This window comes from Pygocentrus nattereri, chromosome 27 (genome assembly GCF_015220715.1).
Source record: "Pygocentrus nattereri isolate fPygNat1 chromosome 27, fPygNat1.pri, whole genome shotgun sequence".
NCBI classification, from domain to species: domain Eukaryota; kingdom Metazoa; phylum Chordata; class Actinopteri; order Characiformes; family Serrasalmidae; genus Pygocentrus; species Pygocentrus nattereri.
This window is the reverse complement of record NC_051237.1, coordinates 18,675,763-18,689,737: the sequence shown is the minus strand read 5'-3', so window position 1 is coordinate 18,689,737 and position 13,975 is coordinate 18,675,763. Positions and strand designations below refer to the sequence as shown.

The window sequence follows — 13,975 nt, the reverse complement described above, 5'->3', positions numbered from 1 at the left end:
GTACTGCTACAGTAAAGGTAATTCAGCAGTCTCTTTAAAATAGAAGCAGAACAAGGAACTTCAAAAGTTACTGATGCTAAAACAGGGACAACACAATCCTAACACTAAACTTTCCTACATGTTTTGGTAATGACTGTTTTGCTAGTGTCAATTATTGCTAATTTTGAGCAGAACTCAAAGCGTTAGCCAGCACATGACTAACAAACAGCTTTGAACAGCTGAACATGCATAAAATCATATTTGATCAAAGTCACAAAAAACATACTTAATTTCAGATAATACTAGCTTCAGTGACAATTCTTAATGTTACACCCTGTTTTTTTTTTTATTATTATTATTTAGGACACATTTACTTAAACATTGAGATCTGTTTGCTTACCACATGGCCATGAGGGACAGGGATGCAGTCTCACTTCTTGCACTAAAATGCAGGGGTGTGGCTAAAATAAGGCGCCGCCTACAGACCAAAACTCTTTGTTTTGGTAGTGACATGAAAACATAGAATAGCATATTTTATGCATAAAATTATTTTATTCAAAAATTAAACTCATGATAAATCTTTCAACCTTACTATCAAACAATAAACCAACCTATTTAAAAGTCCCAGGCTTATTACATACTACGGCTTATTATTCAATGCACTTCAATGCAAACTGACTGCGTTATTCTTAGGTTATAGAAGTGTGTAATAAAACTTTGGGCCTGTCGGCAGGCCTATGGCCTTGTAAAAGAACAATGAAAGAAAGGATTATTTTTACCAATTGAAATTTTGGAACAGACACCTCCCTGAATCTATCTACTAATAGCCTTCTATAGAAAGGAGATTGAACACACAATACGTTAATATGGAAAACTGAGATACATTTTGGCAGACGGAGAGAGAATTTGGATGCATATGTTCTAATTTTAATGGCGTCTATATTTAAATTTACACTTAGTTGAAGTCTTGGTGAACTACTAACTACCAGCTTTTTTGAGAGAACAGCAGCAGATGTAAGACAATCCCCACAAAGCTATTTGCTTCCAATTCCGTTTTGAAAATTCTGACCGAGCAAAACACAGATGCACAGAAAAGTGCAGTTTTCCCACCAGTCCGAGTGTGTGAGAATACCAGCGTGGCTATAATCTCAGAAAAAAAATAGAAAGAAAAAGAAAGTGGGTAATTATCGTTAACTAACTGTGTACTTGTTAGAAGCTGCGACCGCCACACAACTCTCATGTCGCACAGTATATGTGTGCATGCACAAGTGCGTGACGTCAGTCGGAGTTTGTTGTGGGTCCAATTCAGCGACAGTATACTGTGAGGTTTGTGTGTGAGGGTTTATTACATATCTAAGCAGTAGAAGAAGAATAAAAAAAAGAGAATGGCAGAAGAGAAAGAGAGAAAAAGAGGGTTTCACTGCTTTACGAGGGTATTATTCGAGCAGAGCAGTCTGAAGTGCCAAACCTTAATGACGCACACACAGAGAATGACCAAACCAAGAAAATAAAATTATATCAAAAGAAAACCTGAAAAAAAAACAACAACAAAAAAGAGACTTCGTCTGCTTCCCACATGAACGACTGAGCGTGAGAAAGAAGGTAGGAGAGAAAGAAAAGAAAAAGGAGAAACGGTGTGATTACACGGACATGTAGACATTATTGGGAATAAACTGTTTTTATGCTGGAATATATTTGAACAGCAGAAATTCTTGGTTCAAGGAGAGACAGAAAAACAGGCACATCACCACAAACGTGTGTGTGTGAGATCTGCTTGGTGAGTCACACTCGAGCACAGACCCTCAGCATGATATTGGATGGAGTGCCACCTTCTGGACAGCAGCTGTGTCGTTCTGCTGGCTGACACGTTTGTTCTCGCTGTTCTATTCTGACACTGACCTCAGACAGAACTGTGTAAAAGTCTTCTGAGAGAACGATCTATAAAAGCCTTTATCTGAGCAGTAAGCAAGTAAAAAAAATAACTAATATCAGATTACAGTAAACAGTATATTTTGATTGTATGTGTGTAAGAGTTTAAGTTGAACCATTTCCTTAGCTCTCCGTGAGGAAGCCCAGGATTTACAGTTACCATCTAATTCCAATCATTTCATCAACATTTTGGTTTTGAAGTCATAATCATGAACTTATTTTTGTTTAAAGAAAACTGGGTTCTTACAGAGTTTATTTAATATGGTTTCAGACTGTTCACTTCATATACAGTCTTAGGCCTGGCGCCACTAGTCAGTACTACAGTCCATACAAGGAATATCTATGCATTAATACAGAATTTGTTGATGTGTGCACCCATAAGTGTGCTTACTTCAAGATGCTCAAGATTTCAAGATGGCTCAGCCAATCAGTTTCCCTTTATTTTAGACTTGCTGGTTAACTATTAATAGGCGACTAATGACAGTCTTATGCAACTAATTATCATCAAAAGAATTCGCCAAAATCTGCATCACTAAACCAAGAAATTAATACATTTTTAAAACATTATTTAATGTATTTTTGCTCATTTGTATTTACTGCATTGTTACATAGCCTGACTGCTCATAAAAATAATTTTAAATAATTTATATGCTACGTTAAGACTTTTGCAAAGAACTGTACATTAATACTTAGCTACTAGTCAGTGTATGTCAAAACACCAGCTGACCAATAAGAACATTTCAAAATGACTCACTAAAATAAATCATTACAATTACATTACCACATAATAAAGTTTCCCATTTCAGAGACTTTAGCAATAGTAAGAGAAAAATATTTAACATCATACATGTTTAAGAGGAATGTACATGAAAATTGTCTTTCAGACTTGTGTGTTTTATGACCTCCCTTGAGGGACACATGGCTCTTATTAGACAAACCCCCCCCCCCCCCCCCCCCCCCCCCCCCAGATACTACTAATCTCAGGTTAAAACCCACACATCCTCTAACACACAAATAACTACATAAGTGTAGAATAATGTATTCACCTGCATGCATGTTTCCTTAAGCTACGTGTGTTCACACTGATGAGTCAATCCTTATAATTTTCTGAGTAGTAGGTAGTAGTAGTACTAAGGAGGATCAGAGACTCTTAAAAAGAGAGCGCACGCACGCACACACACACACACACACACACACACACACACACACACACACACACACACACACACGTCTCTCCTGCTTTAAAAACCTGTCTGCAGTGGCGACGCCAATCAGTAAACATCCAGCCAATGGTCAATAGCACAACGGTTGAAGAAAGTAGGGCTTGAGTTCATGACAGGCAGTTTCTTAGTTTCTAGCTTTTTATGGCCTTTTATCTACATGAAAGGCCATGACATCAGCAGGGACAACATTACTGCTCCATCAGAATAAGAGCCACTGACAGCACCATCTTCCATTACGGCTCAGACCATTAAAGACCCCGTCAAAGAGCTATCATAGTCCCAGACACTGTATAATAGAAGATGTACTAGTGTGCGAGTGAGAGAGCGAGAGAGAGATTCAAAAGTCTAGCACTTAAGTTTCCACAAAATCTTAAATAGCTTTCATACTATAATGAGCTCAACACTAATCAGAACAGGAGCAATTTAAAATAGAACAAAAATACAATATATAAGCCACTCTGCATTAGAATCCTTCAACATGTGATCCTCTTTCCAAAGCATTACCTATTTAAGTAATTATGAGCAATTTTATATTATTTTTTATTTAAGATAGCATCAATCTACTTTAGTACGGTGTTGGGTAATACATCATTTATACTGACATGCTGCGAAACTGCTTTAGAGTTTGTGACATTTGTAGCGACATCATGATAAAGAGCACTATATCTATTATACAAAGCCAATAAAATAGCATTATGTCTGTTGCCATGTTTATTCAATTTGAGCGCTTTACACATGATATCCAAAACCTGAGTTAACTGCAAAGATTAAAAACAAACAAACAAACAAACAAACAAACAAACAAACAGGTACGCGTCCAAACTCATGTTGATTACTGCAGGATCTCAAATTCTCATTTTTTCCCCTTCAGTTTTACTTGTAGCTGAAGTTGGACCCACTACTGTCAGATTCACTACTACTGCTTTGTGTTGTTGTGTCAGAATAGTGTGATACATGATTTAATGATGTGTATTGTGCAAGTACTGCGATACAATATATTGCCATATTGCCCACTACTACCATTCTCTCTCTATTCCAGAACTGCCCAATATTTTTGCCAGTTTAAGCATGGCTATTCTCTAGAGTGACATCTGAGTCCTTGTAGGATCCTGTTCATGACTGATGAGGGGAGTTTCAATTTCTTACGATTGCCAGTTTGCCCATAACTAGGATCAAGTCAGTTGTGCATTTGTTAAAAGCTATGAGTTTCCAGTTATTGTTAAACTGATTCTTAGATGTGAAGCAGATTATGGACCTTCCTCACTTATTCATGTTTATTAGGCTAAAGATTCTCTACAAGGAAAAGAAGTCGTTTTTAGTGTTTTATAACAGTGACACCTCATACGCCTGGTGTCCCTGACATTTGTTACAGCATCATGACGCATTTACAATTCATAATATACTTGACAGACTTATCTGAATGACTCATCAACAGGGTTGGGAGATCTTTTTTTATATCCTCAAACCATCTCCAAATATTATCATGGTATACAGTATAGCTAATGTTAGCATTAGCTTAGCATAGCTAGCATGATAAAAGCTCTGCTCACTACAAAATGTGTTCAATTCTGGCTAACTAAATTTAATAAGATACAGGAACACAACTTTGTGGTTACCATGCCAACCGAGTTAGCATGGTAACAACAAAGCTGTGTTCCTGTATCTGGAACGCAGCTGATTATTGTACTGTGTGTGTGTGCGCGCATGATCAGGTCGTTTAAATTCAGTGGGCCTGTGGTTAGTTATGTGGGCCGCAAGTTAGAAAAAGATGGGAACCACAGCTTTAAAATATAAACGAGTGAAATGTGTTCAGATGCAGAACAGAAACGTGATATCATTTTGAAATATCATCATTTTTAAATAACATGGTTACTTATTACCATTATACTGCACAACCCTGTTCAACAACAACTTTGTTTTCTCTTTTTTAATAATCAATGCCGTAATTAAACACTCCTCTGCACAAACACTAAACACATTCCAAACTGCTGCTTTCAGGCACGTGAGGCTTTGGCAAAGGAAAAGTATGCAAAGCCTGAAAACTGGAATTCATAATGTACCATTAACAAACTGTGTTTACTAAAATGGGTAACTGGCCACAGTACAAAACATTTGACTGGACACAAGGGAGAAAAAAGTTTGTGAAGTTGTGGTTGAGAGATGGCACAATTGTAAACACATGCAAACCACTGAGAGACAGCTCAAGAACAGAATGCTCTCGTTACAGTTTGCTACATAAGTACATAAAAACCATATAGACTTCAGGACTTCAGACAAAGTGTAACAAAAATAAGAGAACGAATGCTCTCCTTTTAAAGTCTGAATATTAGCTGGTTCTTCTGCTGTAGCTTCAGAAATACAGGGCATGTCAGTGAAACAGGTGTGATACCGGTTATTATACTGGTCTGGATCTTTATTTTCATGTTATAGCATTACACAGGGTGAGTCAAAAGTCACAGGACACCCTTTTATTTCAGAAACGAAAGGGAAAATGACATCTGAAAACCCCAGCAAGTAATGGGTGAGGAGGCCTATCTTTTAGGCTATGTCCGGAACATGGCCACCATCTTGAAAGCTGCCATACTGGATCAAGGCCAAGTTTTTCTAATGAGAAGGTGGTCATGAGGCATATCAAAGAAGACCAGAATTGTCTCAGAAATTGGCTGTGAGATTTGCAATATCTCTTTTGTTGTTCGTCACAGGTAATTGAAGATGGAATTGACGAAAGAAGAGAGGATTGAGGTGATTCTGACGTCCGGGGAACACAGCTGCCATATCATAGCCACAGACTCCAACAACCGACACCTAGAAAGACCACCAATTTCACACAGCACTGTTCCATCTCTCATAGCCAAATCCCGAGAAACCAGGATTGTGGACGACAAGCCACGTAGCGGCCGTCCGAACACCATGACAGACGAAGAAACTTCAACAATGGTTTTGGCAGCCTTTGCAAAAAGTCCACAACGCAGCACGCGACGTTTCGCAGCAGAATGTGGTGTCAGTCAGTCAACCCTTGTACAGATTCTTCATACCAATAAGTGGCAGCCCTTCAAGATCCAGCTGCAGCAGAAACTGTCAGAGTATGACCCTGATAGACGTGTCGAGTTCTGCATCTGGGTGTTAGACCAACATCAACAGGATCCTGCATTCGCACAGGGCATTCTGTTTGGCAACGAGGCCAATTTTTATGTCAGTGGTGAGGTCAACCACCAGAACGTGAGGTACTGGAGTGACTAAAACCCTCACTGGATGGCAGACACCAAAGTCGTAGATGATGTGAAGGTTATGGTGTGGTGTGGAACATGGGGCACCCGTGTAATCGGACCCCACTTTCATCAACAGACCCTAAATGCTCAGCATTACCTGACAATGCTACAGGAAACAGTGTTCCCATCAATTCTGACCGAAGATGGCAGTTTCCTATTATTTCCAACAGGATGGGGCTCCACCACACTACAGAGCAGGTGTTCGTCAGTGGCTGGATATTCAATTCCCTGGTCATTGGATTGGCTGTCGTGGATGTATATGTGTATATGTATGTATGTGTATATGCATGTACGTATATCATAAATACATGTACGTACACACATTATATATGTACGTACTCTCTCTCTCTCTCTCTCGATATATATATATATATATATATATATATATATATATATATATATATATATATATATATATATATAAAATCATATCAACCATGGAGCAATGCTTGATGTAATCATTTTAAAAAGACTAATAATATGCAATATATGGTTAATATTACATGTTATTAAGGTTTAATATATTTGTAATTAATATATTAATTATATATTTAATATATGTCGCTGTTGTTGGATCAAAACCTTGTATATCCAAAGTGATAACTTTACATGAGAAGGAAAAAACATGCTTTACTTTTAATGTAATCAATGGAACTTTTTTCCAAAATTTGAGTTATTTCTGTTGGGTTTTGTTCCAACAGCAGCGATGTTTATATATATATATATATATATATATATATATATATATATATATATATATATATATATATATTTATATTTATATACACATACATACATACATACATACACACACACACACACACAGCAAAGAATGCAGAGGAACAAGCAAATAAGGCAAAACCTCCAGCTTATGATATACGCTTTAGTAGATGGTAAAATGGACAAGCGTGTCCAGAAGAAGGGTGCCAAAATTTTGATTTCTACCCAAACAAAAAAAACACTGGATGTTAACAGTGTTAACAGTTTACTGTCCGTTTTATTGCATGACCATTAGGGTATGTACAAGCTATACTTTGTAACTCAATCTGAAACGTGATTATATAATTTACCTTCATAATTCTACAGGCGATAATCATTTGTCTAAATTTACATTACCGTCCAAGCTTATGTAATACTATAAGGTCCAGTGCTGGAACTCCAGAGACCGAGCTGTCAAAAAGCAGTCATTCACCAATTGTTGCCATAAAAGCATTTCAATTATTACAAAACTTCAAAACATAAACTATATCAACAGCATTACTCATGCGCAAGCACACATGAGGGTTAAAACAAATGCACTGGCTTCTCTAAGTGAACAGCTTAAACTTGCTCTACATTGCATCAGTTTTACCTCCTGAAACTGGAGCATCCATGAACACTGCGCCCATCTTTTCTGCAGCCACGGCCATTTCCTTAGAGACAGCGGGGTCTATGGTGCTTGAGTCAATGAGCAGTGTGCCCTTCTTAATTTTCCTGAGAAAAAACAGGAGACGAAAGTTAGCACCATTACAGTTGCAGAAAAGCTGGAACATGTTTTATGTTCTTCATGCCTTTGATACATCTGAGCTTAGATATTTGTATATTCTTATAACCACATCCAAACCTAGCACTAACACCTGAAGTATGTACTGACAGGCAGATATTAACAGCCCATGTTTTAATCTGTATCGGTACCAATAATTACTGACTCATCGTGAAGATTCAAACCTACAATCTTTCCATGAAAGCAGATATGGTCTTATATACTGGAACAAGTCTTTGTATTGTCATTTTCATCTTTTTTTTCAGAATCTAAAATATTGCAGTTCTTTTTTTACAATGTGTTCACAAGTCATGATGAACAGACCAATAGAAAGGGTCCACAATTACTTACTATAAAAAAAAAATAAAAAAAATAAAAAAAAAATCACCATTAATGCATTTTCCTATTTCAACTCTTCAAACTATCCATAGTTCCACCCTGAAGACCAACTGTTTGCATGTTTCTGCTATAACTGTAGGACCATAGCCGTCTCATTCAAACAGTTTTAAAACTCTATTTTCAATTTAAAAATTCTTATTTCAGCAAAAGTTGTTTCCAGCTACTATGATGCCATAAATTTGTTTATAACCACAGTACACTAATACCAGTAATTCCTAAGATGACGCTTGGCAAGGCTAGCAAGAGACCTAGGGTTTCCTTTGAAACAAGATGTAACTTAGCAGTATGAGAACAAGAGGGCTACATTCGCAGAGTTGAAACAGGCAGCAACTTTTGCTCTCACTGGACATCAGTAATAAAAACGGGAAACTATGTTCATCTTATTTTCATGTTCACCCTACACTTCACTGTTTTTAAGTGAACTCTGCATTAAGAAGATAAAAACAACATTACTGAATTATTAAAAGAAGCAAAAACATTCCGATGAAGCTATTTTATTAATTCATATAGCTACTGTAACAGTTTTGTAGTTTTTTTCCTTGTAAATCTTTTTAGGATGTAAATATTTAAATTATATATATATATATATACTGCTCAAAAAAATAAAGGGAACACTTAAACAACACAATATAACTCCAAGTAAATCAAACTTCTGTGAAATCAAACTGTCCACTTAGGAAGCAACACTGACAATCAATTTCACAGCTGTTGTGTAAATGGAATAAACAACAGGTGGAAGTCACTGGCAATTAGCAAGACACACTCAGTAAAGGAGTGGTTCTGCAGGTGGGACCACAGACCACTTCTCAGTACCTTTCTGCTTTCTGGCTGATGTTTTGGTCACTTTTGAATGTTGGTGGTGCTTTCACACTCGTGGTAGCAGGAGACGGACTCTACAACCCACACAAGTGGCTCAGGTAGGGCAGCTCATTCAGGATGGCACATCAATGCGAGCTGTGGCAAGAAGGTTTGCTGTGTCTGTCAGCGTAGTGTCCAGAGGCTGGAGGTGCTACCAGGAGACAGGCCAGTACACCAGGAGACGTGGAGGAGGCCGTAGGAGGGCAACAACCCAGCAGCAGGACCGCTACCTCCGCCTTTGTGCAAGGAGGAACAGGAGGAGCACTGCCAGAGCCCTGCAAAATGACCTCCAGCAGGCCACAAATGTGCATGTGTCTGCACAAACGGTTAGAAACCGACTCCATGCAGATGGTATGAGGGCCCGACGTCCACAGATGGGGGTTGTGCTCACAGCCCACCACCGTGCAGGACGCTTGGCATTTGCCAGAGAACACCAGGATTGGCAAATTCTCCAGTGGCGCCCTGTGATCTTCAAAGATGAAAGCAGGTTCACACTGAGCACATGTGACAGACGTGACAGAGTCTGGAGACGGCGTGGAGCGCGATCTGCTGCCTGCAACATCCTTCAGCATGACCAGTTTGGCAGTGGGTCAGTAATGGTGTGTGGTGGCATTTCTTTGGAGGGCCGCACAGCCCTCCATGTGCTCGCCAGAGGTAGCCTGACTGCCATTAGGTACCGAGATGAGATCCTCAAACCCCTTGTCAGACCATATGCTGGTGCGGTTGGCCCAGGGTTCCTCCTAATGCAGGACAATGCTAGACCTCATGTGGCTGGAGTGTGTCAGCAGTTCCTGCAAGATGAAGGCATTGAAGCTATGGACCGGCCCGCCTGTTCCCCAGACCTGAATCCGATTGAGCACATCTGGGACATCATGACTCGCTCCATCCACCAACGCCACGTTGCACCACAGACTGTCCAGGAGTTGGCGGATGCTTTAGTCTAGGTCTGGGAGGAGATCCCTCAGGAGACCATCCGCCACCTCATCAGGAGCATGCCCAGGCGTTGTAGGGAGGTCATACAGGCACGTGGAGGCCACATTTTATTTATTAACCACACACACTGATTAATAAATTTGATTTCCATTGATGATTTTTGTGTGATTTTGTTGTCAGCACATTCAACTTTGTATTCAATGAGAATATTTCATTCATTCAGATCTAGGATGTGTTACTTGAGTGTTCCCTTTATTTTTTTGAGCAGTGTATGTATACACACACACACACACACACACACACACACACACACACACACTGTCTAAAGGTAAGGGCCCACAGATTTGATAGCATTTGCTCATTTGATGCTTAGTCATCTTAATCCAAATCATGTGGTCTTGATAACACGGCAGCAGTCAGAGGTCAGTTTAGAGATTTGACTCCTTTAGAATAAACTCCTTTATTCTAAGCCTCTGTTACTCTAAGTCAGTAATTCACTCAATTATTCTGAGTATGACCATGAAAATGAGTTTTATATATATAATTTATATATATCCCAAAGTACGTGGGAACAGTGCTCATTTTACTCTGGGAATGCCATTTCAGGCAAAAAAAAGGGGCAACAGTTCAAGAGTTAATATCTAATTTGCTGCATCAATTAGAAGTCTTGGAGATAGGGCTGTACGATTAATCGTTTTTATATCAAAATCGCTATCTGAAAATCACAAGAGTTGCCATTTAAATTTTATCCTACATTATTCAACATTTTAAAAGGAGGAATTTAGCCTAAACAGAGTTCTTGCACACTATTTAGTATTCAACCCCTTGGAAAAATTGGATGTGCTGGTCTTCTTCAGAAAAAAGGTTTGGAGCCTTATTTATAGATAACAATTGCAAGACAATGTCACAAACATTACAAATTTCCCCACATCATTCAGCCCTATTTGGAAACTGTTTGGCAACCGCCAGCCAACTAAATTACTGCGCTACATGGAACAGATTGCAGGTTAACCACAACGCAAAATGTGTATGAAGGTCAACTGGTATCACTCAGACTTACTTGAGTATACCATTTGATCCAGTATAAACTTCAATGACATTAGGACTCGATGGAAGCATAGTTATGATGCGGTCAGCCTTCTCTGCTACCTCAGCTGGAGAATCCAGAATCTGTGAATGGAAAAATATTTATGATACAAGGTCGCGTGTTTATCAAAGTAGTTACAATCTTATCTGAATACAAAGGTTTATTATGCTCTTTTACAGAAAAACATCACAAAACAGTAGGAAGGATTCCATACATACTTCATTTTTGTGATACCTGGTAGAATGATTCATAAAGGATGTGTCACTTCAACGTGCAGTGGCAAAATATGAACAAAGTTGGGTGATGGGCTCAAGAACGCTTAATCTGTTTAGATGTCATGGTTTTATAGGCCAGCTTGGTTTATTACGTCAAATAGTTAAATCAATATCACAAATTTTGTTTCGAAACAATTTACATTTCCACTAAACTACAGTGGTGGAAGTCAGTTCCATTTTCCACTTGCACCATTTGCTGTTTTTAATGTGTATGATGGGTAGCAATAACATTCCCCAGTTAGGGATATATAAAATACATATTTTTGAAATTACTATGCAGCCTCTTTTACCTGTGCTCCTGAGTCCTGTAGCTCTTTACAGGACTCTGGGAAAGCGTCCGTGGCAATGACTGGATATCCATTCTTCAGCAAGTTCTTAGCCATGGGTGTGCCCATATTACCCAGGCCAATGAAACCCACTGGAGTTTTAGAGGCCATAGTTCTACAGAATACTTTGAAACAAAAGAAGAGAAATTTAACGACAGACAAAGGGAAACAAATCAGATCTTATTACTAAGCTCACAGTGTGGTGCACACAAAAATGTACCATTTAATTATAGCAACTACAATTTAAAGAAACGAATCAAACTCAACCGGTTATGTCTGTAATACGTCCTTACACAGTGTCACTCTTCTTTTTCCACTGAGCACCAAGGACTGTGTCTATTTAGACAAGATCGCCACGCACAATGCCAAATATCGGCTGGTGTGCTGTGAAGCATACTGACATTGGAATCTGGAGCAGTTGAAATGTGTTCTCTGGACTGATGAATCATGATTTTGGCAGTCTGACATGCATCTGGGTTTGGCAGATGTCAGGGGAACAGTACCTGTCACTGAATGGATAGTGCAAACTATAAAACTTGGTGAGGAGCAAAGAACGTTCTGGGGAACTGAGTGCTTCTAACTTTGTAGCAACACTTTGGGAAGGCACTTTCCTTAACCCTGACCTCAACTGATCCAACACCTTTGCGATGAATGGCAACTACAAACCAGGCCTTATTGCCCTTAGTGCCTGCCTTTACTAATGCTCTTACGGCTGAATGGAAGTAACTCCTCACAGCCATAAAAAAAAGTTACAAAGTAATGAAAAGCCTTCTCAAGCATACTTTGTTTAGCCGCCTTTAACCCTGTTCTTCACTATACAGGACCGCCACAGAGCAGGCATTGCTTAGATGGTGGATCATTCTCATGAGTGCAGTGACACCGACATGGTGGTGGCGTGTGTGTTTTGCTGGTATGAGTTAATGAGACCCAGCAGCACTGCTGAAGTTTTTACATACCTCAGTATCAATACCAGACTGAGAACCAAATATACCCAGCCAGCAGCATCCCGTGACCACGGATGAAAGACTAGAGGACGGCCAACACAAACTGTGCAGCAACAGATGAGGTACGGTCTCTGACTTTACATCTACACCGTGAACGAACAAGGTAGGAGTGTCTAACAGTGTGGACAGTGAGTGGACACAGTGTCTGAGAACTCCAGCAGCACTGCTGTGTCTGATCCACTCGTACCAGCACAACACACTCTAACGCACCATCACCACATCAGTGTGCTCAGAATGATCCATCACCCAAATAATACCTGCTCTGCGGTGGTCCTGTGCGGTCCTGACTATTGTAGAACAGGGGAAAAGGGGGATAAAGTTTGCAGAGAAACAGATGTAGAACATTGTAGAACTACAGAGTGCAGCTATACAGTAAGTGGAGCTGATAAAGTGGACAGTGAGCGTAGAAACAAGGATGGTTTTAATGTTATGGCTGATCGGTGTATGTTTTATATTAAGATTCAAACGTATATGTAAGGACTGCATCACTCTGCCTGTATCAGCTACAGGTATGTGGTTTTGATCAGAATCTTTTAAATGACCGCAGCACCTACAGTTTCCACACCTTTCACAGCCTGAGGTCTGGAATTTCCCTGGTGTTACTGAAAGCACCATGCAAATGTTTTGTCCCACACAACTGGGAGAAAACAGCTAAATGTTTCGGCATTTTGTAAGGCTGAAGCACTTCTTGAGCTTCTGCTCCTTCTCAGGTTCTCGGGCTGGGCTGAGGTGAACTTCTGCTGGAATAGTTGTAGAGAAGACATTTTAGTGTAATTCCGTGATGAAGCAGAGTCCCGCCACTACCGCAAACAAGTGGCGCCTCAAAAACGTCTTCACTTTAAAAACAACACCACACGAACCCCCTCGCTGTTTACCGCACTGTCCAACAACAAATGACAGGCAGAAATATTTGGACGGGCAGGAATGCTGGAGTAGCGGCCGCGCTAGGAGCTCAAACTGAGAGAACGCCTGGCGTCTGTCAGGCACAGGATTTACAGCGTTTTCCAACGACGCACACGCCGCGGTTCTACATGACCTGTTCAAGTAGGACTGTGACAAAAATACTTTACCCAGCATGAGGTCGACATGCCTGTTAGGCTTCTGTAAAACACTCCGAGAGCCTCTGAGAAAGGCAGCCATGCTTCTCTCCTCCCCTCGACCTCAGCGCTGC

The 13,975-nt window shown here is 39.7% G+C and overlaps 1 protein-coding gene across 1 annotated transcript in view; it reads right to left on the bottom strand.

The window, feature by feature from the left end:
• hibadha (3-hydroxyisobutyrate dehydrogenase a) overlaps nucleotides 1-13,975 on the bottom strand; it is a 32,818-nt gene extending 18,843 nt beyond the window's left edge. Inside the window, exons 1-4 of the mRNA XM_017693840.2 lie at nucleotides 13,875-13,975; nucleotides 11,765-11,925; nucleotides 11,173-11,282; nucleotides 7,752-7,873 (exon numbers count right to left, since the gene is read on the bottom strand). Coding sequence (XP_017549329.1) covers nucleotides 7,752-7,873; nucleotides 11,173-11,282; nucleotides 11,765-11,925; nucleotides 13,875-13,944 — 463 coding nt within the window. The 5' untranslated portion in view covers nucleotides 13,945-13,975. The remainder of the gene's footprint in view (nucleotides 1-7,751; nucleotides 7,874-11,172; nucleotides 11,283-11,764; nucleotides 11,926-13,874) is intronic.